The sequence below is a fragment of the Populus euphratica genome, unplaced genomic scaffold (assembly GCF_000495115.2).
Source record: "Populus euphratica unplaced genomic scaffold, PopEup_1.0 scaffold45.1, whole genome shotgun sequence".
Taxonomy (NCBI): domain Eukaryota; kingdom Viridiplantae; phylum Streptophyta; class Magnoliopsida; order Malpighiales; family Salicaceae; genus Populus; species Populus euphratica.
Genome location: NW_011499886.1, coordinates 615,819 through 640,177, shown reverse-complemented (window position 1 = coordinate 640,177; position 24,359 = coordinate 615,819). Strand labels below are relative to the sequence as shown.

The 24,359-nt window shown below is 30.7% G+C and overlaps 3 protein-coding genes across 3 annotated transcripts; all 3 read left to right on the top strand.

Annotated features, from left to right (window-relative positions):
* Positions 1–4,493: 4,493 nt before the first annotated feature.
* Positions 4,494–9,833, top strand: LOC105130316 (lanC-like protein GCL1). The gene is made up of 5 exons (XM_011032763.1): positions 4,494–4,888; positions 5,406–5,593; positions 6,559–6,670; positions 8,410–8,880; positions 9,340–9,833. Exons 1-5 carry the CDS (start codon positions 4,736–4,738, stop codon positions 9,679–9,681), a joined length of 1,266 nt encoding a protein of 421 aa, XP_011031065.1. The 5' UTR covers positions 4,494–4,735; the 3' UTR covers positions 9,682–9,833.
* Positions 9,834–16,028: 6,195 nt separating this feature from the next.
* On the top strand, positions 16,029–18,782 carry LOC105130315 (serine/threonine-protein kinase SAPK2-like). The gene is made up of 9 exons (XM_011032761.1): positions 16,029–16,412; positions 16,721–16,795; positions 17,219–17,320; positions 17,418–17,471; positions 17,583–17,675; positions 17,761–17,853; positions 17,952–18,056; positions 18,143–18,241; positions 18,367–18,782. Exons 1-9 carry the CDS (start codon positions 16,293–16,295, stop codon positions 18,637–18,639), a joined length of 1,014 nt encoding a protein of 337 aa, XP_011031063.1. The 5' UTR covers positions 16,029–16,292; the 3' UTR covers positions 18,640–18,782.
* Positions 18,783–20,921: 2,139 nt separating this feature from the next.
* LOC105130314 (40S ribosomal protein S6-like) lies at positions 20,922–23,258 on the top strand. The gene is made up of 6 exons (XM_011032760.1): positions 20,922–21,034; positions 21,133–21,197; positions 21,934–21,991; positions 22,090–22,198; positions 22,294–22,566; positions 22,721–23,258. Exons 1-6 carry the CDS (start codon positions 21,029–21,031, stop codon positions 22,957–22,959), a joined length of 750 nt encoding a protein of 249 aa, XP_011031062.1. The 5' UTR covers positions 20,922–21,028; the 3' UTR covers positions 22,960–23,258.
* The last annotated feature ends 1,101 nt before the right edge of the window (positions 23,259–24,359 follow it).

Below are 24,359 nucleotides of genomic sequence, written 5' to 3'. Positions count from 1 at the left end.
TTAAATAATAATTCTAAAAACCCAATAAATAAAAAGACCAATGAAAAATTATACATAAAGCAAAATAATAAAAAGGATGGAACCCTAATTCAGATTGAATAAATACTAAATGATAAAAATAAAAAAAATTATTATTATAAAATAAAAAATAAATAAATTAGAATAATATCCTAAAAAAATTAAAAAAATAATTTTAAAATATTTCTATAAAAAATACAAAACCTGTGGCTTATATTATGAGACTGTGATAAATTTATTAAAAAAATAAAAAATAATCACCAAACCAATATAAAAAAAATAATGCTAAACAATATTACTATAAAAAAAAATGAGCAAAACAAAGATGTTAAATAACATTAATTTCTTAGACTCATGATTCGGGTTTTTAGATCAAAAGTGTTATAAGTGAAAAAAATTTGAAGCTGAATATTTAATAAATTAAATATTAAAAGATAAAAAAAACAAAAAAAATCAATTACACAAATAGAATCCAAGAAAAAAATTTAATTAAAAGAATGAGGGTGAGAATAAAATAAAAATTAATTAAAGGGAAACCAAAAACTTTTAATTTGAGGGTTAAATTGAATTGAAAAATATTTTTAATAAAATGAAAAACAAATCAAAATAATGAATGTTAAATTAGAAAAAATAAAACAATATAAATTTTGATTGAAAGATGAAATTCAAAACCAATAAAATTTAAAAAAAAAATATCAAGAAAATAAATTAAAAATTAAAAGAATAAAGACCAAAATGAATAAAAAAATATGAGAAATTGTAATTGAAAGATTAAATAAAAAAAAAACAATTTTTTTATAAAAAGAATAAAAATAAAATAAGAAATCAAAGGAATAAAAATTAAAATAAAAAAAAATAAAAATTATATATTTTATCTAAAAAAAATAACTACCAACAACAATTCAATCACTGTACATGATCACCTGTCACATTACCAAAAAAAACATAACATGGTAATGCTTTTAGAAACATTAAATAATGTCATATTTAGATAACGGGTGGCGTTGCATATTCCGGACTAAATTTTATAATTAACTTGGATGTACTAAATTATAATTAACTTGGATAAATGCAATCCGATATTTCTTGGAATAGAAATATGTTTTTAAAAAATACCAATATGGGATTTAATGCAGTGGAAGGCAGTAAATTTCTTCCTTATCTAAAGCGACTGTTATTTGTTTTTGGTTGTACCATGGTGTTCTTCAGTTGCTAGTGAGGATTCGAATTGTGTTTGCCTCCCTATTTTTTTTTTCTTTTTTATTTTTTGGAAAAAAAAAACCTTTTTTCATTGCTACTCGGGTGGGATGTCATTTCTCCTAAGAAATAATGGATATAAAAAGTCAAATTTAGGGATAAAAAGCTGGAACTCATACAAAGAACAAGAAAAAATTGGACAGAAAGTGGCTGCTACAAGCAATCAACGATATTTATTGAATCGAAATATAAAATAGAAATAAAACACGAAGAATCACAGATCCAAATAACAAGAACTAATTTGGTAGCTTTATATGACACGAGAACCGCCCAAGCAAGTTGTTTCTGAATAAAACATATATATATATATATTTGTTAATAGAATGTTCAGATCAGGCTACAAGAATCTTAATTAATTTTATAAATTTTAAAATTAATAATTATATAAATTTTTAATGATTCTAATATTTATAAGACTTGAACTAGTAATTTTTTTTTAAAAAAATTTAATACCTAATTAATTAAGCTATTAAAATTTACATATATTTTATATCAAGATAAACTTGTTATAATTAAAAGGAAATAAAGTTGTAAATAAAATATAAATAATCTTTTATAGTAAGATAAACTTCATAATGATTTAAAGTTAAACAACCTTTAATCATGATATATAGATCCATTTTCGTTGTTTTTCTTTTTAGGTTTTACATTTTATGATATATGCTTTCAATTAATTTAAATAAAAAGAGTGATGGGAATATAATATTTAAAAATGTGATTTAATTTTTGGCTAATTTATCGGTTTTGCATGTATGTATATGATAGACAATTTAAGGTAATGTTTTAATTTAATAGCTTTATCTACACAATAAGGAAGCACCACGTACGCAAAACAAAAAAGAGCAGATATTGATTGATGTTTCAACAAGACGTTCGTGGTTGCTAGTTCAATCAATGTTCCATAATCCTGACTTCTAACCAGCGGCTGGTATTTACACATCATTCTCCGTCCATGGTATTGTGAGGGAGTGACTTTTAATCTTTTTTTTTTATATATATTGATATTAAATATAAAATTTTAGAAATAAAAAAAATATTATTTTAATATTTTTCTTCACAACAACTATTTTAAAAAACATTCATTACTTATCCTAATCTTAAACATTCTTCATAACTCCAATCACTTGAAAACAACCTAAGCTACATACATATTTTTATTTTTATTTTAATTATAACATTATATTCTTGAATCAATTCTTATTCTTATATTTATCCAATTCAACTCATGATTAAAGAGGTTTGGTTATATATATAATTTTTTTAGTTTAAGTTTTGATTTAATAGTTAAAGTAATTTATTTTTATTAATGTACTGGTCTAATGCATAATATAATATTTCAAATTATCTAAAAAATAATTTTAATTAATGTGTAAACTATCATAATACTATAAAGATCAAAAAAGAAAGAAAGAAAGCTAAACTTATCTAGTCTATATCATTTTGTAATTGTGTATTTTAGTAATTTAATATTGCTATTTTGTTAATAATTCATTCAATAAAACTCTATATTGAGAAATAATTTTTGAAGAATCTTATGTGACATGCACATGACCAATGAAAAGAAAATCTCTCGCCTAATCCTTAATTAAGCTGCTTTGCACGTGACTTTTCATCGCCTCTTCCTTTCTCTAATAGTTAGACGCAAACATTTCTAATCTAAAATTTAAATCCAAATTTCTCCCAATAAACAATTAGAAACTCTTTCAAAATTGGATACGACTTGAACCCATTACCTCAACACTTTGAAAAAATTAAAGCTTTTTTTATTATTTATATGAATAATAAACATATTAATATACTTGTTTAATTTTTTGATAATTTTTTGCTATAATTTAGATGATTGACGAGCATATATAAGTGGAGGTGTTGCGGGTTCAAGAGCTGGTAGAGGAAATAAAAACAAAATAAATAAATGCAAACAATAATTAAAATAAAAAAAATAAGATCAAATGTGCACGGTCTATTATTATTATTTTTTATTTATGTGGGTATTTGGGCCAGCTTGCGCGCACTACGACTAATCTCACGGCTCACTGAAGACCCTGCAAACCCAATAAACATGTAAGGCACCGCGGGAGTGATAAACGTGCACGGTCTATTATTGATGGGCCAAGTGTTAGGCCTGACCCTCTCCTATTATTTTTCTTTTTGGTTTTTTTGACCCTTCTAAAAAAATTCACTAGATTTTTTTACTTTTCAATTTTGAATAAGTTTGAATGGTTCTTAAATACTATTATAAATTTTGATTTAAGTTTTAATAATTTATTTTTCAATTATTTCATAAATGATAAAAAAAAATCATACTAATAATAAATTGTTCATAAAAATTCGATTCAAATTGTTTTTTTTCTTAGAATTTTTAAATAGATTTTAAACTTAATCTTATCTCATTTATAATTTTTTTATCTTTTAATTACACATAAAATATGAAGATACTATTTTGGTATTTTTTGTTAACTTAATACAACAATCATAAAATATTAAAAAAAAACAAAAACAATAATTTTAGTGAAAGATACCTTTTGACATTGTGTTTGAAAAGTATTTTTAAAAAAATTGATTTTTTCTTGCTTTGAATTTGTATATTTTTTATATTTTCAAATCATTTTGATCTACTGATCTCAAAAATATTTTTTAAAAAATAAAAAAATATTATTGACATGTTTTTTTAAATAAAAAATATTTTGAAAAGCAATTACAACTATACTTCTAAAACTATATTTCTAAATAAGCTTTTTAATTTTAGATTCATTGTGATAAACATGCATGAGGTATATTAATAAAAAAATTATCTTAATAAAAAAAAATTTAGTAACTTTATTGTGAGGTTTAATAATAATATCAAGAAACTTCCTCAGACTTGCATATTTATTTTTATATTTAGAAGAATCCTGGTTCCGTACGTAAACATACAAGCTAGTATGATACGAGGAAACCACCACTACAAAAATATCATTTCAGTGGCAATTCTTCCATAGCTATGTCAATATTTTGAATAAAATATTTAAAAAGTTTAATAATAATACGATGCGATACCAGTTTTTATTCCATATAAAAATTATTTATCATAAATGATAATTAATAATTAACTATTAAACCGAACTCAACCAATTCTACATTAATCCCAACAAATAATAGAACTGTCCACCGTAATTAAATACCTCACAAAGGCTATCGATATTTATCCAATGAGCGGACAACCTGGCAAATGTATAATGTCTCCCTCTTCTACACCGCCATTACTCGAAACCGTAACCTAAAACCAACAAACACACACTCCGTCACATCCTATTTTCGCTGCTCCTCTTTGCCTTCCTTCCTGGGTTTCCATAAAAGTAAAGGAGAAAACGAAATCCTCCAACAATCAAAGCTAGACGCAGAAGTGAAGTTGAGGGCTCGGATAGATAAGGGATATTTAGAGGGAGTTCTGTTCTTTCTACAACAAGAGGAGAAACTAACCATGTCATATGTGGTGGGGGTAGCTTCTCAAGAGAACCACGAGGAGAACAACAACGAACGGCTAGATTTGACTCACCGCACAGATCCGACGTCCACAGATATGCTACTTCCTCATGAAACTCTTCTCAGAGCTGCCATTTCTCTCAAGAACCAGGTATGCATTTCTTATGTTTTTGCCTCTGTACAGGTCGACCTTGTTGTCCTCAGTTCACAGGTTCTTGTCATAAAAATAAAACTTGAGAAGATGACTTGAGCAAGAGAGATGTCTATTTTCTTTTTCCACAAACATTAAAAATAAATTGTAATGCATTTTGCCGTCCGATAACCCATAATTTTCTCTTGTTGTGGCCGGATTAGTCCATTTGTAGATGAGCTTACAGTTTATCTGGCACTCTTTATCTTTTGAGAAATATTAAGTTCGAAACTTTTTTTTTTTGTAAAAAAAATAATCTTTTTCTTCATTGCAATTAAAAGTTTACATATTTAGTATTTTTCCCAACTTTATGTGCAGAACATCTAAAAGGAACTCTTATCACCATTTTTCTTCAACTTTTTTACCATAATGGTAAATGACAAACATATAATAAGTGAAGTTATATTAAAAAAATTATCTCGTGAGCGTGTAGTTTGGGCGATCCAAGGCAGGTGAATTATTGTGTTGTACTATGCAGGTGGTTGAAATGACGTGGGAAAGAGATGGTAAAACAGGTACGGGTATTGACCCGACAGTGTATACGGGTTTGCTCGGGACAGCTTTCACCTGCCTGCGGTCGTACGAAGTTACCGGTAACGAGCAGGACTTGCTATTGTGCTCCGAGATTGTGGACACATGTTCCGTTTCCGCACGGACCTCCTCTAGGTAAATTATGGGCTGTGACCCAGAGTATTCGCATATTCATACTTCACTATGCCGACATGAATTATGGTATCTAAAACAAGTGGATTGTTCTAATAATTGTTCGCCATTGCATTTCCAGTCTCACCTAGTTAAGAGTCTCTGTATTCCGTGGAAAATGTTTTTTTGGATATTTTTTTAGTATGAAACCAACATTAGAAAATAAATTAATGAAAAACAGGGTAATTCTTTTATTTCCATCTTTAGTTTTTGGATTGTGAATGAAAAGTAATTTTTTTTCATAGCAAAGGTATAAATAAGCAAGATTTTCCCATCCAAGAAAACATTTTTTCGCAAAACAAATATGCATCAATCTTCTAATTATAAGTTGTTTCAGGTGAATGAAAAGATCTAATCTCGATATTGTAAAAGATATTTTAAGAGTGTCACTCCTTAAATTATAAAAACAAAAGAGCAATAAATAATTCTCTCTCTCTTTCTTTTGGTTAGGTATCTTGATTAAGACCAATAAATAAATCTAAGTTATCAACCTCCCCCTTGAATGAGTTTCCACATGAATGATCAGTAAGTCTTGCTTCAGTTCCATTTCAGTGAATGTCCATATCATTCATGTGGAAACAAATTCAATAACTTCGGTGGTCCAATTTGTTTAAATCGAGCAACTTTTTGTCTCCTAAATTAACCAGAATGTTTATGGACTGACGCAGCCAATTATCAAATCTTCAGTGTGAAATCCACACGGTGTGTGTTGTTGTAACAAGCAAATTAAATCAATTGCTCAAGAAATCTCAAATGCAGGAAGGTTGATACGATAGAATACGATGAAGTCATGGTGGATGAGTATTCTTTTTTTATTTATTTTGAAACTAGAGAAATGACCACCCTGATTGCACAGCAAAGATTTTTTCTTTTGGCTCTGTTTTCTTTTCTCCTCTCTCTCTGATATGGTTGAAGTGGTGGATGTATAGGCACATCACCTTCTTATGTGGAAGAGGAGGCTTATATGCACTAGGAGCCGTGGCTGCTAGCTACAAGGGGGACCGTAGAAGACGTGACTTCTTTGTGAATCTTTTCCTTGAGGTACCATCAAATATATCCATTTTCATCTCTATCAACATCATTCCTAATATCCTCTGTCATATATATATATGTATATATAGTAGGATAATATCTTGCCTACCCAGAGAGAACAAATTTAAGATATAGGAATATCTTCTGGGGCCATGAAAGATGCTTGTTCAAGCATGTCCTTCATAGACCCAATTATATGAGTTAGGTGCCTGTTTCACATATACTTGCACATGACCCTTTTCTTCAGAGAAGAGCTTTTACTGATTTTTTTCCTCTGTGGATCCAGTTCTATACGTTTCATATTTGCCCGTCATCCAAAATCCTTCACTGCAGTTGGCAACACTTTCTCGACATTACTTTCTTGAAGTTTATGGCTACTTAGGCATTCGTAGAAATGAAAAAAGAAAAAAACGAACAAAGAATCTGGACAATCACAATTGGATCTTTCATGCAATATGAGCTAATAATCACTCAACTGTCAAGCTCAGACCTAACACTAATGACAAGATTGCTTTAATTGTTATTATGGATGCCTTTATAATGGGAAGGCAATCATTTTAACTTAGAAAGCTGATCGATTTGTTGCTTTCCAGATGGGGTCCAATACCTTATCTTTTTGTTGGCAGTGGGTAATTTATTCCTTCTTTTTAGGAATTTGGTTCACTATTCCTGTGAAAAAAAATTTAGAAGTTTTTTCAAAAAAAAATTAACATATTTGTATTTTTTATTTTACATTAATAATTTTTTTTATATTTTTAGATCATTTCAATATATTAATTTTAAAAATAATTTTTTAAAAAATTGTTATTTTAGTATATTTATAAATAAAAAATATTTTAAAAAATAACCACATAACCGTACATTACCAAATATGCAAGCAAACAACTGGTCTTGTGCGTAGTGTCTTCGTCAATCGTACATTACCAAATATGCAAGCAAACAACCGGTCTTGTGCGTTGTGTCTTCGTCAATTCCAAATTTCATTATTTCCACATGTTGAAAGTGATAGATTAGATGCCTCCAATGTTTGGTGCCGGTACACTGCTACGTGACTCATGAGAGGAGCTTATAGCTCACCTTAGTGGGTGGGGACGCCTATGAGTCATGAAACATCAATTCTGGGCCTCCGTGGCTCCATCTGATACAGTACCCACTTGCAGTTGGTCTGTTCGTTGAATTATCAGCTAGGTTGCCTCTGCCCTATGGAAGGCAAAGTTAAATGCACCGTCCATTATATCATGAATATCCGCGCTTGTTCTGGATTTCACTAAACATTTGCTTTATCTTCACTTCGGTGCTTGGTAGCGTGGCTTTAATTGCCAGATTATTATATCTTAATATTAAACACTGTATATTAATGTTGTAGTAATCTTCTCATGTCTTTCTTTCCGGCCCTTAATTTGGAAGCGGCAGTAGTTCCAAACAAAATAAGATGATATAATTCCACAAATTGAAGGGGTCCTGCTGTTTTATTAGCTGTGAACATTTTTTTCCCTATCAGGACTCCTGCTCTTATGCTAGAACATAGAAGTGCAGTATCTCTGGGGATCATTGATGGGGCAACATGCCTTATCCTTTTCTAAACCATCAGGTTTAAAAATAATGATGATTTTTCATCCAACCTAATCTGCTTAACTTCATCAAAATGACGATGATTTTTCACCTAATCTATAACTGGGATAGTTTTTGTCAACTGACTCAATCCAATGGAAAACAACAATCTTACTACATGTTTGATTGATTTATAGGTTGCACAAGAGAGAGCCCTCCCCGTTGGGCCTGAGGAAGGTGGTTTTGGGATGTCGTATGAGCTTATGTATGGGAGAGCTGGGTTTTTATGGGCTGCTTTGTTCATCAACAAGCATCTTGGCGAAGGGACATTGCCTTGTGATCTTCTTAGGCCTGTTGTTGATGCTGTTTTAGCTGGGGGAAGGGCAGGGGCATCTGATAATGCTGCTTGCCCACTGATGTACAGATGGCATGGGACAAGATACTGGGGTGCGGCCAATGGCCTTGCTGGAATCTTGCAAGTGCTACTTCACTTTCCTCTCTCCATTGAGGATGTCGAGGATGTTAAGGCAACTTTAAGGTACATGATGAGCAACCGGTTCCCTCACAGTGGAAATTACCCTTCAAGCGAAGGAAACCCGAGGGACAAATTGGTGCAGTGGTCTCATGGTGCAACTAGCATGGCCATCACCCTCTGCAAGGCATCTGAGGTAGGCAATTGATACTCGGTCAAGTTCATTTGATAGTGTTTGTGCATTTGGATCCATCCATGGTGACAATTTTACACAAGGAAAATGCTACACCACTCATGCTTAACCCGGCTTCTTCTATCACATATTATTACACAGGTTTAATTCCAAACATTGCACATCAAAGTTGCAAAAATTGCTGACTTGACACGGTACTTTGCTTAAGCCTAAAAGGTGATTCATGTAGCAAATTATGCACATAGTAATTGCATTTGAAAGTAGGAATAGTTGGGAATTGCAGTTATGTTATAACCGCTGATAGTCGTAAAGATAAGAAGACCTACAGGGTCTTAACTGTTCTGGTGTATAATGAATCAATTACCTATTAAAATGAGAAACACATATATTGAATCCAAGAATTTTATCAGTCTAACATTGAGTCTTCATTGTTGGTGCTCATAATTCTTACTGTTTCTGCAGATGTTTCCAAATGATAGAGAGTTCCGAAATGCTGCCATAGAAGCAGGGGAAGTTGTTTGGAAGAGTGGGTTAGTGAAGAAGGTAGGCCTTGCCGATGGTGCGGCAGGAAACGCTTATGCCTTCCTTTCCCTTTATCGACTTACTGGAGAGAGCATATATGAGGAGAGGGCAAATGCGTTTGCAAGCTTCTTGTATCATAATGCTAGTGAACTTGTGACAATAGGGGATGCTCGTGGAGCTAATCATGCCTATTCTCTCTTCCAAGGACTAGCCGGAACAGCTTGCCTTTGGTTTGATCTTCTCAAACCTGAGAGTTCCAGGTTCCCAGGTTATGAACTTTAAGTGAAACAGTATAGCTGAAATCTATATTATGCGTGTGAATTTAAGGCTAACATGAATGTAGTAAGAGTGTAACTTCAACGCTCGAATTATAAATATGAAGAAAACTCGGACATAGATATCTTTCCAAGGTTTTATTTACTAATGATTTGCGTTATCATGGTTCTAAATGGTTTCTCTGTGATGTCTCGCTTTTTGCATCGAGTCTTTTAATAAACTAGGCATCCACGCAAGAACGTTATATCGATGAGCCAAGCTGTTGAAGAGACGTTTTGAACACAATTTGTGTCTGATGACTTGATCAAAATGTAATTCATAGACAAGATTAGACATGACTACAAACACTATAATCCTGGTTTTCTGAGTTTCTCTTCTTAATGCTCTTCAAACTATTCCCCTTAGATCCTCATCTTTGGCTGGGTGAATCTACCTGCATAGAGATACGAGCGTGTCTTGGGTTCTATTTAATTTGATGTCAATTGAAATGATTTGGTGGCAATGCCATCTTCCCTCCGCTTAATTTGGACCCAACCAATAATGCTACATGCCTGATTGGAGTCATCTGTGTGCGATCATGTGCCAAGAATGCATGGTGGCATACTACTGGACAGCTTCTGGCGTTGCGCGTAGGTTGTACTGTAGAGATTCATCCAATAGGGAAGTAGAAGAGCTAGAACTCAATGCTTCCATTCATTGATTTTGTACGACCCTTTTCAGATTACGGTTTAGACTTCAAGGTGTCGGGTCTCAAATCCACTCAACTTCCGAATCAAACAACACAGTCTTCTTGTCTTACGGCTCACTCATCACTTATCTATGAGTTGACACTTCAGACGAGAAAGGACGTGCACATCAGATATCACATCATTTGCAATACTGAATGGACATACTTCGAGTTAATTGTATCTGCTGGGAGAAGCCATTGATTAGTCAGAAGTTAATTGTATCCAGTCGACGTTTTACCAAGGGTTTTGCAAATGATGTGAGATGAGCAACGCGCCCTACTACTCACGAGTCAAAGTGAAGCCGTGGTGCTCGGAGAATGATCGTGCTGACGGGGGGTGGCGGGGTGGACTGGACGGGTCAATTTTTTAAGAGGGTTAACGGTAGCTGCAAAGCACACGTGTATGATTGTTGTGGTCGACTGGTCCAATAACTCGAGGAAAATGACTGGTAATGTGTTCCAAAAACATCTTTGCCTATCACCGGAGTAGTGATTCATTTAAGATATTCTTTGATTCAGTCATAAAACCGGGGGCTTTTTTATGGTTTTTGGATTTGGTACCTGGATTGACGTTGGTTCAAATCATCAAAATTACTGAAGAAGTAAAGATAACTTCACAAGCATAATAATCCGTAGGTACACCGTCTTCATGCTCATTCCTCTCTCTTAGCCTTGAAGATGGAAATGAGGGCATAGACCTGGCTATTGCCAGATTGTTCGTTTGCTCGGTCACCTGTAATAATGTGTAGAAGAAGATGCATAAAATATCAAACAAAGATTGGTCTTGCTGGGTAGTTTAGTTGATAAAAGATAAAAAAAAAAAAAATTGGGAAAAGTATTATGTGGTGTTGGTGATTATCCTTACGGATTGGAAATAATAGGGATATAGAAGATAATAAATCCTTTTACTTTATCAATAAAAAAATAAAAATCATATTTTAGTTATTAAAAATCCAAATTGCTATTTAAATCTTTATAAAAAGATTAATTATGTGAATAAAAAGAAATAATATCTCTATTATATTTTATTCAAGATAAATTGCATTGTTTATTTATATGATGTAAACTAAGATAATGTGACATTTTATAATTTTTAATTTATTTAGTATTTAGAAAAGTCTTTCTAAGTAATAAAATCCTTATCTTATCAAGTTAAAATCTAATTATTTTAATATTAATATAAAAAATAAAATAAATTAATTTTTTATTTAATACTAGAAATACATATTATATATAATTTCATAATTTATATATTAAAATGAACAACAAAAAATGTTTTTGATATTTTTAAAATGTTTGCAAAAATCAATTCTGACCGGCAATTAAGAATTCACCAAATTGTATTAATGTCACTGTTCAAATGGACATCACCACAGAAACACGCGCACAAAAAGCATTTCTAAGTTGCTAAACCAAAAAATAAAAGTTCTCAACCAAAAAGGGGTTAAAAATTCCCAGCAAAAAAATAAAAAAAATAAAAAAAAATTCAGGGCACAGCATGTAAACTTAACTTTTCAGTCTTCCAAAAATTGAATGCTATAACCTTTTTCCAGGGATAGAGCAGAGTATCAGAAGAAAAAACATGTAATCTGAAGGGTATGTGATGCGATCAATATGTTTACTGCATAACTTAAAGAAAAGAGATTGAACACGCCTTTCACTGTTGAGTTCAAAATAGAAAGAAGAAAAAAATTGACAAAGAAAGCGAATACGTGTTAGATTTTGTCTTATACCATAGATTTTGTCTTATACCATATTTTTCACACACACACACACACACACACACACATATATATATATAAAAGGCATTATAGTTATTTTGCATATTTTTAAAATTTGATTGGATCTAGGTTGCAAAATGAAAATTTGAAACCTTGTTTGCAAAGTGAAAAAAAGAGTAAACCATAGGATGCTTAGATTAATTTTCTCTTAAAAAAAAGAGGATTGAATTTGAAAAATAAAATAAGAGAACAACTTTTGGTTTTTAAATTAAAGGGTGAAATGGAAAAAAAAATTAAATTTTTACAAAAAAACCATAAAAATTTTGCAATGAAAAAATAAGGATTAAATATAAAATAATTACAATAAAATTAGAGGACGATTCATAATTTTTGAAAGGCCAATACGAGCTTAAAGGAAAGGAAAAAAAATGCTTTCGATGATAAATTATCATAATATAGATAACAAGAGTCACCTACAAGTAAGGTCACAATACGTTACTATTAAAGGAGGTCATGCATGTTGCTAGAATTTGTATTTTTTTCTCTTCTGAACTTTACTCACAACAAAATTAAGTTATTATTTTTTTTCTTTTTAGTTCTTTATTTTTCATGGTTTTTTGCATTATATTTGTTTTTTTTATAATTTTTAAAACTTTTATGTTCTTAAAAATTACATGAATGTTGTTGTAGGAATTATTTTCATAGGAGAACAATCTTGTTGGATTTTTTTTAATTTTGTTATTCAATGTCAATTAAATGTATATAATTGATTTTAATTATTATTATTATTATTTAATTTTTTTATTCAACTTAATTAAATGAATTTATTTGTTGCTAATTTGTTTAAATTGATTGTTTTTTTTTTCCGAAGCAACTCAATTCCTGAATATTAATTAGTGTTGATTTATATTAATTTATTTTATTTTAATTATTTTCTACTTCTTTTAATAGATTTCTTTTAAAAATATATATTTTTAAATCATTACTGATGATTTTACTAATGTATTAAGTTCATTGATATATTTTAAAGAATTGAAAAAGAATTACTGTAAATATCAGTTCCACTTTTTAATCACTAACAAAATTGCATACGGTGTATATATTGGTGATATGTCAAATTTTCCGAGAAAAATACCAACAAAATGAAGTGGAGAAAATAAATATTTACAAAAAAAATATATTTAAAAAAAAATTTGAGTCTCAATCGAGTTTTGCCAAGTTTTTATCCATTTTGGTCTTTTGTCTCACTCAAATCGGTCTAACTATCATGTCGATCTATTAAGTTAGATCAGATTTAATAATTATAATACATATTATTTTGACTGAAATATATCATAATAAAATTTATAATCTTAATTTATATAAAAAAAATTTATAGGTATTTAAAAAAATCTAACAAATCCAATGAATCTAGATATTTATTTTTCATGTGCTGGAAAAAATAATTTTCAAGTCAAGAAATTACGTTATAACCGCCTCAAATCCAAGTTCAGCCGACTGCATGCTTTTGACTTAAATCCAAATCAGTCTCTCATTCCTCTCAATGTTTAGTGCCCCACGTGCCAAATTGTAACTTTTTCAAGTTTCTATTAAACATTTCATAAAAAATATTGTAATATTTGTACGTGTGATTGTAGTTTTGAATTTGTATAAACATATCAATCAAAAATTCTTATAAGATCAGTTTTTTGTTTAAGTTTTATTATTTTGTTGAATAATAAATTTTTAAAAAATCTTAACCATAGGAATGAGTGCAGTCTATATTTTAATATAATATCAATATATATGTTCATTAACTATGTTTTAATAGTAAATTCTAACGAGGAAAAAAAACTTATTGATGCAAAATCTCATGTTTAAATAAGAGCCTCCTGTGGTTGACGATGCTAGAATGTCAATGAGATTAGTATATATTGAGTAATATAGTTGAAAGTGTTTTTCCACTTAAAATATTAAATTAATACTTTTCAAAATAAATTTATAATTAAAATTCTTATATAAAAAATTAAAAATACAAGAAAAAACATATAAAAAACAATTGAAAAAAACACTGAAATAATGTAGTATCAAATAGTGCCTTAAATCAGACTAATTACATCTTAACAAGGTACGGCTCCCTTAATTATCAAATAGAGAAAAAAGATTTATCATTCTCCTAGTTAATCGAAAATAAGTAGAACACAGCGAATAGATTGAAGTAGCCTCAACGAGAGGATGGTCCAAAATAGAACCACGCTGGTTACCAACCTGTTTTAGTGTGTTTTTGATATTATTATAGTTTTCATGATTATAATTTGAAAATGTAGGTTTCAAAAAAAGTTATAAATTATAAATTTTTTTAATAAAGTTTTTAAGAGAGATTTTTTAATGGGATTTATATAAAACTATAGTGTATATTAATTAATTAAACAATTTTAAATTTATAATTGATACAGAACACAAACTGTTTCAGGATGTTAAACAAAGCTTTAGTAGCACAACTTGGATTCTAACATTTAATATGCTGTCACGTGTAATTTTTTTTTTTGGTAGTGTTTAGTTATTGTCTAAGAACAAAAATAATAAAGAAAATAAAAACAAAAATATATTTAGTTAAAAAAATAAAAAAATAAATATTTTCACAATAATTTTAAAATAAGTTTTTGCGCTTCTTAAATAGAAAATATAAAGAGGACTTCTCTTTAAAGAAAATAATTTTATAGAAAATTCTTAGTTTTAAAATTTTCCAACTAAAATATATAATAATAAAAATAGTTATTATTGTTTCAAAACCCAACTAAGTGATCAATTTGGAGCAAGATTTAAGTCATAGTTTAGATTGCCTCAAGTTGATTCTAATATGCATAAAAATAAAAATAATTAGTATAATAGTTTTAAGACCTTACTTCGGGTCAACCTGGATAAAGTTTGGGTTACTAGTCAGGTTATTTAGAGTTGGCCCATGACTTCGGGTCAACCTGGATAAAGTTTGGGTCACTAGTCAGGTTATTTAGAGTTGATCCATGTTAATATAAGAATAGAAAATATTATTATTATAGTTTTAAAACTCGCCTTGAGAGTCAATCCCCGACAAGACCACAATTACGAGAAAAAAGGTCAATATAAAGATAAAAATAATTATTATCATAATTTTAAAACTCGGTTTGAGAGTCAATCCCCGACAAGACCACAATTACGAGAAAAAAGGTCAATATAAAGATAAAAATAATTATTATCATAATTTTAAAACTCGGTTTGAGAGTCAATCCCCGACAAGACCACAATTACGAGAAAAAAGGTCAATATAAAGATAAAAGTTGCAATCATATTTTAAAAATTCAATTCGATAGTCGATTAGAACAATACCTGAGTCATAGGTCAAGAGGGTCAACCAGATTAATCTTTTTTTTTAAATAATCAAAGTAATTTTGTTTTGACCAAAATAAAATCTAAAAAAAATAACAGTGTGCTTTTTGACAAATATTTTATCTTTAGTTGATCAAAATTTTTGACCAGGTCATGTCGAGTCAATCCTTGCTTTATATTTTTAACTCAGGTCAATTTAGGTTTTGGGTCAGCCAAGTCTAGATCAACCTATCATATCATTCTGAGTTTTATAAATAGAATTGCTATAATATTATTAATTTCAACACTTAATATAAACTAAAATAAAAAAACAATACCTAATTATTTTTTAAAATATATAAATTTGAAAATAATATATATTTAGAGCAAAATAATTTTTTTTAATATTTTATTTACAATAACCAAATCAAATACAAAATAATTACTCTATTTTGTATACTTCTACCAGCTGTAACTTTATCATGATGTATTTTTCTATCTTCTTGTTTTTTTTTTTTTATCTAAAACATTTTCTGAATAGCTTTCCTATCCTTGTCTGCTGACACCATTCTCAGCTTCCAAAGACTTCTACTTCCATTTTCCTTTGACGGTCCATAATAGCAGGGCACCTTCACACAATCACTTGGCGCACAGAGTCCGCAGGAGGCAGCTTTTTCATTCGTGGCCATGAAAATCTATGTAGATTCTCAACGCTAGCAAATAATGAGACAGGCAGTGCTAGAGAGAAAGGAGAGAATATATATAGAGAGGGCATCAGAGTAGTTGGTCTTCATTGTCTACTAGTTTCCTTCATTATTTAACTTATTATAGTTAGCTAGCTACCAATGGAATGTTATGAGATTTTGAAAGATATTGGGTCAGGGAACTTTGGTGTTGCTAAGCTAGTTAGAGAGATAAAGACCGGTGAACTCTATGCTGTAAAGTATATTGAGAGAGGCCAAAAGGTTAGCTATGTTTGGCTTCATGATTTCTCTCTGAATTTTTCCATATTTCAATTTAAAATTTTTCCATTTTTTCGGTGGGGTGGGTGGTGGAATTTCATAAAGACGTGTTAAATGTTTGTTGAAGATAAGATTTTGAGTGGTAGATGTTGTGCCTGTGTATTTTGTTCCTATGGTCTTGTATGGGCTGTACTAGTTTCTTCATCTATTAATCTAGGCTGGGGGACCCTTTTTTTTATGAAGTTTCTTTCAACTTGGTGTTCTATTTTATCTGATGATAGTGATTCTGGAGTGTTTTTTGGTTTCTGCAGATTGATGAGCATGTTCAGAGAGAGATTATGAACCACAGGTCGTTGAAGCATCCCGATATAATTAGATTCAAAGAGGTATGCGAAGTGTCATGTATTTTCTTCTTATTAGATTATAAAAAGTAAAAGAATTTTGTGTGACTAGGTCCTTCAACTCAAAGTAAAGATGGAATTGGTATTTCTCTCAACTCTCATATAATTTTGAGAGAATATGAATTGATATGGAAGTTTCAGTTATAATCTGTGCAATTTCTTCCATTCAAATGGAGGCTTTGATATATAAAAAATGCACTTAGACATGTACTTTTCATGTCAATAGGACACGAATTCTTGACGCCAAGAATTATAAGAACTTGAAGATTTTGAATCTTGAAAAGGATTTTGAAGTCCAAACGCCAATTGACATTTAGATACCAAAATTCGAAACCAAGAGCCTTGCCTCCGCTCTTCAACGTGCCTTTGCATTCTGCAAGTTTCAGGACAGGTGAATTCGTTGTGCAGGTTCTGCTAACACCAACTCATTTAGCCATAGTCATGGAATATGCAGCTGGTGGAGAACTTTTTGAGAGAATATGCACTAATGGTAGATTCAGTGAGGATGAGGCAAGGATAGCACAGAACAGAACATTTTTCAGATTTTGACGTCTTGTTCATGTGGGAGTTTAATAATTTAATTTTTGGTTCCTTCAAATATTATCAGGCAAGATTTTTCTTTCAACAACTCATATCAGGAGTCAGTCACTGCCATTCTATGGTACTAATTCCTATCAATCTTCATTATCGATTAGTATAGACACAGTCCATGCTTATTTTGACTCTGCCTGCTACTCTTCAATAACTAATCAATCACTCTCTTCTGCTGTAGCAAATTTGCCACAGAGATCTTAAGTTGGAAAACACCCTCTTAGATGGAAGCTCAGCGCCGCGTCTTAAGATATGTGACTTTGGCTATTCCAAGGCAATGAACTTACTGACTTGCCTTACATAGAAGACATTTGATTGTAAAACCAGATAATCAATTGTTTTACCCCCACTTTGTGCAGTCTTCCGTGCTGCATTCCCAACCCAAGTCTACTGTGGGAGCACCGGCCTATATTGCTCCAGAAGTCTTATCAAGAAAGGAGTACGATGGGAAGGTATTTAAGACCATTTCAATCTTGTGTTTTCTCGTCTCTTTTTGGACCACTTTGGTCACCTAAACCCCAGCATTACTATTTGACTCTTCGAATTATAGATTGCAGATGTTTGGTCTTGTGGGGTTACCTTGTATGTGATGCTGGTTGGGGCTTATCCATTTGAAGATCCTGAAGATCCAAGAAACTTCAAAAAAACAATTCACGTTAGTTAACAGCTTTAATATTAAATGACCCCAATGCTATCATGATTTGATGTGTTAGTAAGAATAGACTGTTTGACCAACGACAGCGGATTCTTAGTGTCCACTACTCAATTCCAGACTATGTTCGAGTTTCCAAGGAATGCAAGCATCTTCTGTCTCTGATTTTTGTAGCAAATCCTGAAAAGGTAACAGAGAGAACTTTCATTTGCTGGTCAGCGCTCAATGACGTAGTACTTACTGTAGTTTTTTTTTTTTTTTTTTTTTGGGGGGTGGGGGTGGTGGTGTTTTCCTCTGGGCTTAAATTTTGCAGAGAACTACCATCCCAGAAATCAAAAGGCACCCATGGTTTCTGAAGAACTTGCCTGTAGAGTTAACTGAAGAGGAGGATGACAGCTTACAAATTGACGATGCAAAAGAGGAATCACAACGTATTGAAGAGATATTAGCCATGATTCAAGAGGCTAGGAAACCTGCAGAGGGGCACAGAATAGGCGGACCAGGTTTTGGTGGGAGCATGGATCCTGATGATATGGATGCTGACGCTGACATAGATGATATAGAGACAAGTGGTGATTTTGTCTGAGAAGGAAGTTGAGGATAAGTGCTTTCTTTTCTTTAATAAGGGAATCAAACGATCTGTACACTGGGGTGGCTGTTTAACACCCCCGGTCTGATTTTTTTCCTTTCGTTTTCCTAAAATTAAAATCGTTATAATTTTACTTTCAACATGCATTATAATAAATTTAAAATAACTTGTTAAAGTATTTTTTACTTAAAAATATATTAAAATAATATATTTTTAAAAAAAAATTATTTTTAATATTAATATATTAAAACTATCTAACAACATCAAATATTATCTTAGTATTGACATCCATGTTGTATTATGTTTTGATCATTGAGTAGTCTTATGTCGTGACATCTGTTAAAATATATTATTTGTAAAAATAGTAGTATTTAAAACTGACTTAACATATTTTTAGCTAATTTAATTCTTACAAACATAAAATAATAAGTTTCATAATAAACTATTATATTTCTTATTGAAAGCAATGATAGCTTACTTTTATCCAAAGTACCTGATTTGATTTGATTTAAAGGCAAAACAAAAATTGATCCTTCTTGTTTCTGTTTCCTCCATTTGGTCCCCTCCCAATTTACTCCTTAGGTCTAGGGAGCACTAGGTTATTTCCCCCGTTGGACTAAAAAATCAACTATAAAAAAATAATATACAGGTAATAGAAATTTTTTTGGCGCAGTGATTCAATTTAATATAATAGCTTGAACTTAAAAATTTTATATTTAATTTTTTATTTAACCTAAATTTTAAATTAAATCATATAAGAATTATTACACCATGAAATAGTTGAATGAAAAGGTTCAAAGTAAAAAAACTAAAGAAAACAAAAAAAAAATTCACGACAATTAATCCTAGTTAATTTATCAAACTCATAGTTCGTGTTATGTTTTTTACTAGGTTTAATTATTTTTTTAATTTTATTACATGATAAAAATACAATAATTGATTTACAATTAAGTAAGTATTAAAGAATAAATTCAATAGAAACTTAATATTTAAAAATAGAATAGAAAATAAAAAACAATGGTTTAATTGATTTTTTTTTCAATTTTATTCTTTAGTATTGAATTTATTGGGAATTTGGCTTAATAATTTGTTTTATTTTTTTATTGAGTTATTATTGTCTCATTATCTCATATCACAAAATTATTAAGTTAACTCATATTAATTCAATATGTTATCATCTCAATATTTAAAAAGAAAATATTATCTTGAATTTGTTTGAGTGAGATTATAATTTTACCAGCTATCTAAGTTGATCAGATCGCATTAAATCAATTTTTATAATATTTTTTTTTGCTTGAGAACACGTTAACAATAATTTAGTATTTTTTTATTTTTATTAAAAAGATTAATCTGATTCGCAGCTTAAAGCATCCAATAATCAAATACATGTGTGAAATCCTAAGATATTAGAATATTGATAAAGAAGATAACAATGAAAAAAATATATTCCTAAATAGAATAACTTTCTAATCTTTGGCCACCATGGAAAAATTATACAAGTAGTTATAGTCCAATAGTTGTGTATACTTTAATTTTTTTTTTTTGATGAAACAAGTTTGAGTCCAATACATAACTTCAGTTTGTTTGATTATTGTGCATCGGATAAAAGCTACCTAAAGATCCAATGAAACCTCTAGTTGAGCAAAAAACAACTATAATAGAAAAATTGCTACTATTAGAATTCAAACTTGAGATTTTAAAAGGAACAAAGTCCTAAACTTCTTGAATTATTAACCAACATAACTCAAAAGTCATGAGGAGAACTCTATTTAGATGTTTTAATATGTGTGTGTACATACATACATACATATATGTATATATATGATTATTACTTTTAAAATTATCTAAAATTCTATAATTGTGCCATATTATTGTTTCATATTTCATCTAGTTATGTAAAATTACACTTGATTAATATTCGGGAATAGAAAAAACAAATACAATACAAAAATATATTTAGTTAAAAAAATAATTATGATTAAAAAAAAATTTCTAGTTTAATTTTAAAATAAATTTTTATATTTTCAAACTTTAAAGCTGAAAAATATATCCTTTCTGTTTCTGTTATCAATGTCTACTGAAATAGAAACCAAACTACCATGTAGGATTCATATTTTGTTATATTATTAAGTAAAGCCCAAAAATATATCAAGCCCAAGAGCCCAAAAGTAAGCAATACCCAAAACTAAATTCCACGTGTCTTCATCTAAACCCAACTACACATTTAACCAATTGATTTGAGCCACACGCAAGAATCCCCTCTCCATATAAAAACAAAAGACAAAACCCTAATGCGCCACAACACAGAGAAACCCTCATAGAGCAGGAAGAGACACTCTCTCCTTAACACAACTTGGGTGCTGTGTAGTGAGAGACTACATTCAAAATGAAGGTTCAATTTTTAATCTCCTTTACTGTCTTTCTTTCTTTAGCAAAACCTTTATTTGTTTTCTGACTTGTTGTTTTCATTGTTTTTTTTTTTATGGGCAGTTTAACATTGCAAATCCAACTACTGGGTGCCAGAAGAAGCTTGAAATCGATGATGACCAGAAATTGTACGGTTCTCTCTTTTTAACATTTCATTGGTTTTGCTGTCTTGTGTAGATAGGTGTGTGTTTTGAGATTTTGGAATTTTAAGTGATTTGTGAGCTCAAGTCATCGAAATTGAGCTTGTTAGATATGATGCTGGTTTATGTATGGGAAAGTTTGATTTCTTTTTTATTTGTTCTCTTCTTAATTTTAAATGGAAACATCGATTTATCTTAATTGTGTGTATGCATTTCAGGTCATCATGCAACTAAATAGTAGTGTTGATTTTCATAAGGTGCATGATAGGAACTTAACGTATGAAATTTTGGGGTTTTATGATTCTTCATTTGGGGTCAGATCTCATAGGTTTGCGTAGATTTCTTTTTAGGGGAAAACAGCGGTTTAGTTTAGCATAATGCATCCTGAAATACGAGGAATATAGTGTAATCCAAACTGCATCTTAATGTCGATATGTAGTTTCTAGACCTTGAGGATAAAATGCACTGGAACTGTAAGGTTACTCTATTTTTCATCCTTCTAATTCCAATTCCACGAAAAATACTAAACAATTATTTAGCAGTTCTGATCACTAATGTGGTTTCGTTCTTACAATTTAGCCATTTTCACAAAGTATTAGAAGTCCTACTTGGTGTGTCTGTGCATAAGTATCCCCTGGCAATTATCAATTCACTTTCTTCATCTTAGTGGACTTATGGGAAAACTTTCCTCTTTGTTTTTAATCTTTTATTATTTTTATGCCAGGCGGGCATTCTTTGACAAGAGGATCTCACAAGAAGTCAGTGGAGATGCACTGGGTGAGGTATGCTTTTGCCAGGAGTTGACTGGCTGAGCTAGTGTTTCAAAGTTATGTTGTATTTTTTATTTTCTGATGTCAACACATCTGGTTGTATTATACAGGAATTCAAAGGTTATGTATTTAAGATTATGGGAGGGTGTGACAAGCAGGGTTTCCCAATGAAGCAAGGAGTTCTAACTCCAGGCCGTGTTCGTCTTTTGCTGCACAGAGGTTTGTGGATTTGCACCTTGGCATGTGTTTCTATGCGTTTGGTATTTGTTTTTTTGCAGGATTTAGCTAATTCATATACAATGCTTATTTAACAGGTACCCCTTGCTTCCGTGGATATGGCAGGAGAAATGGAGAGCGCAGAAGGAAGTCTGTTCGGGGATGCATTGTTAGTCAAGATCTCTCTGTTTTGAACCTGGTCATCGTGAAGAAGGGAGAGAATGATCTTCCTGGCCTGACAGATGTTGAGAAGCCAAGGATGAGAGGTCCAAAGAGGGCATCAAAGATCAGGAAACTGTTTAACCTCTCTAAGGAGGATGATGTTCGGAAGTATGTTAACACATACCGCCGGACATTTACAACCAAATCTGGTCAGTTGCTGTCTCATTATTCCCTTATTTATTTATTTATTATTTTATTTGAATTTGATAAGGACTCAGAGAATTAATTACTAGATCATGATCTGGTAAAGTTAGGCATTAACTTAACAAAAATAACAAGGCACCTTTTTTTCTGGATCTTCAGGCAAGAAGGTTAGCAAAGCTCCCAGAATTCAAAGGTTGGTTACGCCCCTGACTTTGCAAAGGAAGCGTGCAAGAATATCTGACAAGAAGAAGAGAATCACAAAGGCCAAGGCGGAGGCAGCAGAGTATCAGAAGCTTCTTGCCACCAGGTTGAAGGAGCAGCGTGAACGCCGCAGTGAGAGCTTGGCAAAGAAGAGATCTAGATTATCTGTTGCCTCAAAGCCCTCAGTTGTGGCTTAAGTGTTTTGTAACTTGGTCCGTGAGTAATGTCAGTGCTGAATTTCTTCAATAGCTCAAGGTAATTTTGGTTGTTATTTGGATTGTTGGGGTTAATTTTTAGATATTCAATGATTTCAAGCATCTGAGTTTTTTGTTTTGCTTCCATTATGTTGTGGAATGTGTAACAGTCTTCATTCAGATATTTTTGGCTTGCCAAGTCAATTCTGGATTCATCGTGTACTTGGATGATGCTTGAATCCTCAAATTTACGAGGTCTACATGAAGCAATCTCATCTGAATGTTAAATTGTTTTTGGGTTTCTCTTTAGATCACATTCGTCATTTTGTGCTTGAAATAAAACAAATCAATTTCTTTCTTTCAAGTTTAGTTTTGGCCAGTAGATGTTGGTCTCATCTCGTGATTTATGAGCCTAAGGAATTTGATCGTCTGGGGTTTCTATAGGTTACCTCGGAAAAACGTATCGTTTACATTTGTGTTTATTTTAATTATCATTTTTGAATAAAAGATTATTTTTAATAAATAAATTTAGAATGATAAATGATTTATATTTTGAAAATCAAATATTTTGATTTATATTTATTTCGATTTTTAAATTTTTAGTTTTAATTATTATTGATGGTTTTTTTCTTATTTATTTTCACATTCTTTTTAATATATTTAATTAGATGATTACATAAATGTTTTACTACACTTGAGATTTTTTTATGTAAAAAAAAGGTTGGAAAAACCTACCTATCTAATTTTTTCTGGAAAAAAAAAATACAACCCGCAGCCAAACTGGGGCTTGGGTGAAATAACTAGTCGGATAGAAATTGTGAAGGATTTTAATAGGTTTGGGATAATTCTTATAAATAAATGGAATAATTACAAAAAATATATGTATAGTTTAATTGTGTTTTTATGATCTCATTATATTTTAAAAAACTACACTTCGCTCGCTAAAGTTTAAAATGTTCATAATAATTTACGTCCTGAATTTTGAGTTTTAAAAAAATCAATAAAAAACATCCAATTATTTTCAGGATTCGCTTGTAATTTTGTGTTTGTCAAGAATCAATGCTCATTTTGTTTAAAAATCCTAAAAAAATCTTAGATTAAAGCTTACAGAAAACCCTAATTTATTAAAACAAGGTTTTTGGATACAAGCTTATGGGAGAAACAACTCGTGATGGATATGCAGGTTTTGATAAGATTGAATTGAAAAAAAAAAAACAGAGAGAAGAAGAAGAAGATAGTACACGTGGGGAATCGGGAATGCCATGTGGCTTCAGTCCGATAAGATTGTCATTGCCTTGGTGCTTCAATTGTAAAGCACGCGCAGCTGGCGGTTCGCGGGGAATCCAAAAACATTAATTTCGAAATGCCTTGCTATCTTCTCCTTGGTACCTCGGCGAAGCCAA

Bases quoted from the DNA above. Each gene is read 5' to 3' on its own strand.
- LOC105130316 (XM_011032763.1), top strand. From the start codon at position 4,736: ATGTCATATGTGGTGGGGGTAGCTTCTCAAGAGAACCACGAGGAGAAC. The intron at 5,594-6,558 runs GTAAATTATGGG...GTGGATGTATAG, and splicing joins TCCGCACGGACCTCCTCTAG to GCACATCACCTTCTTATGTG. The intron at 8,881-9,339 runs GTAGGCAATTGA...CTGTTTCTGCAG, and splicing joins CCCTCTGCAAGGCATCTGAG to ATGTTTCCAAATGATAGAGA.
- LOC105130315 (XM_011032761.1), top strand. From the start codon at position 16,293: ATGGAATGTTATGAGATTTTGAAAGATATTGGGTCAGGGAACTTTGGT. The intron at 17,854-17,951 runs GTATTTAAGACC...TTCGAATTATAG, and splicing joins GAAAGGAGTACGATGGGAAG to ATTGCAGATGTTTGGTCTTG. The intron at 18,242-18,366 runs GTAACAGAGAGA...TAAATTTTGCAG, and splicing joins TTGTAGCAAATCCTGAAAAG to AGAACTACCATCCCAGAAAT.
- LOC105130314 (XM_011032760.1), top strand. The intron at 21,992-22,089 runs GTATGCTTTTGC...TGTATTATACAG, and splicing joins GTGGAGATGCACTGGGTGAG to GAATTCAAAGGTTATGTATT. The intron at 22,567-22,720 runs GTCAGTTGCTGT...CTGGATCTTCAG, and splicing joins GACATTTACAACCAAATCTG to GCAAGAAGGTTAGCAAAGCT.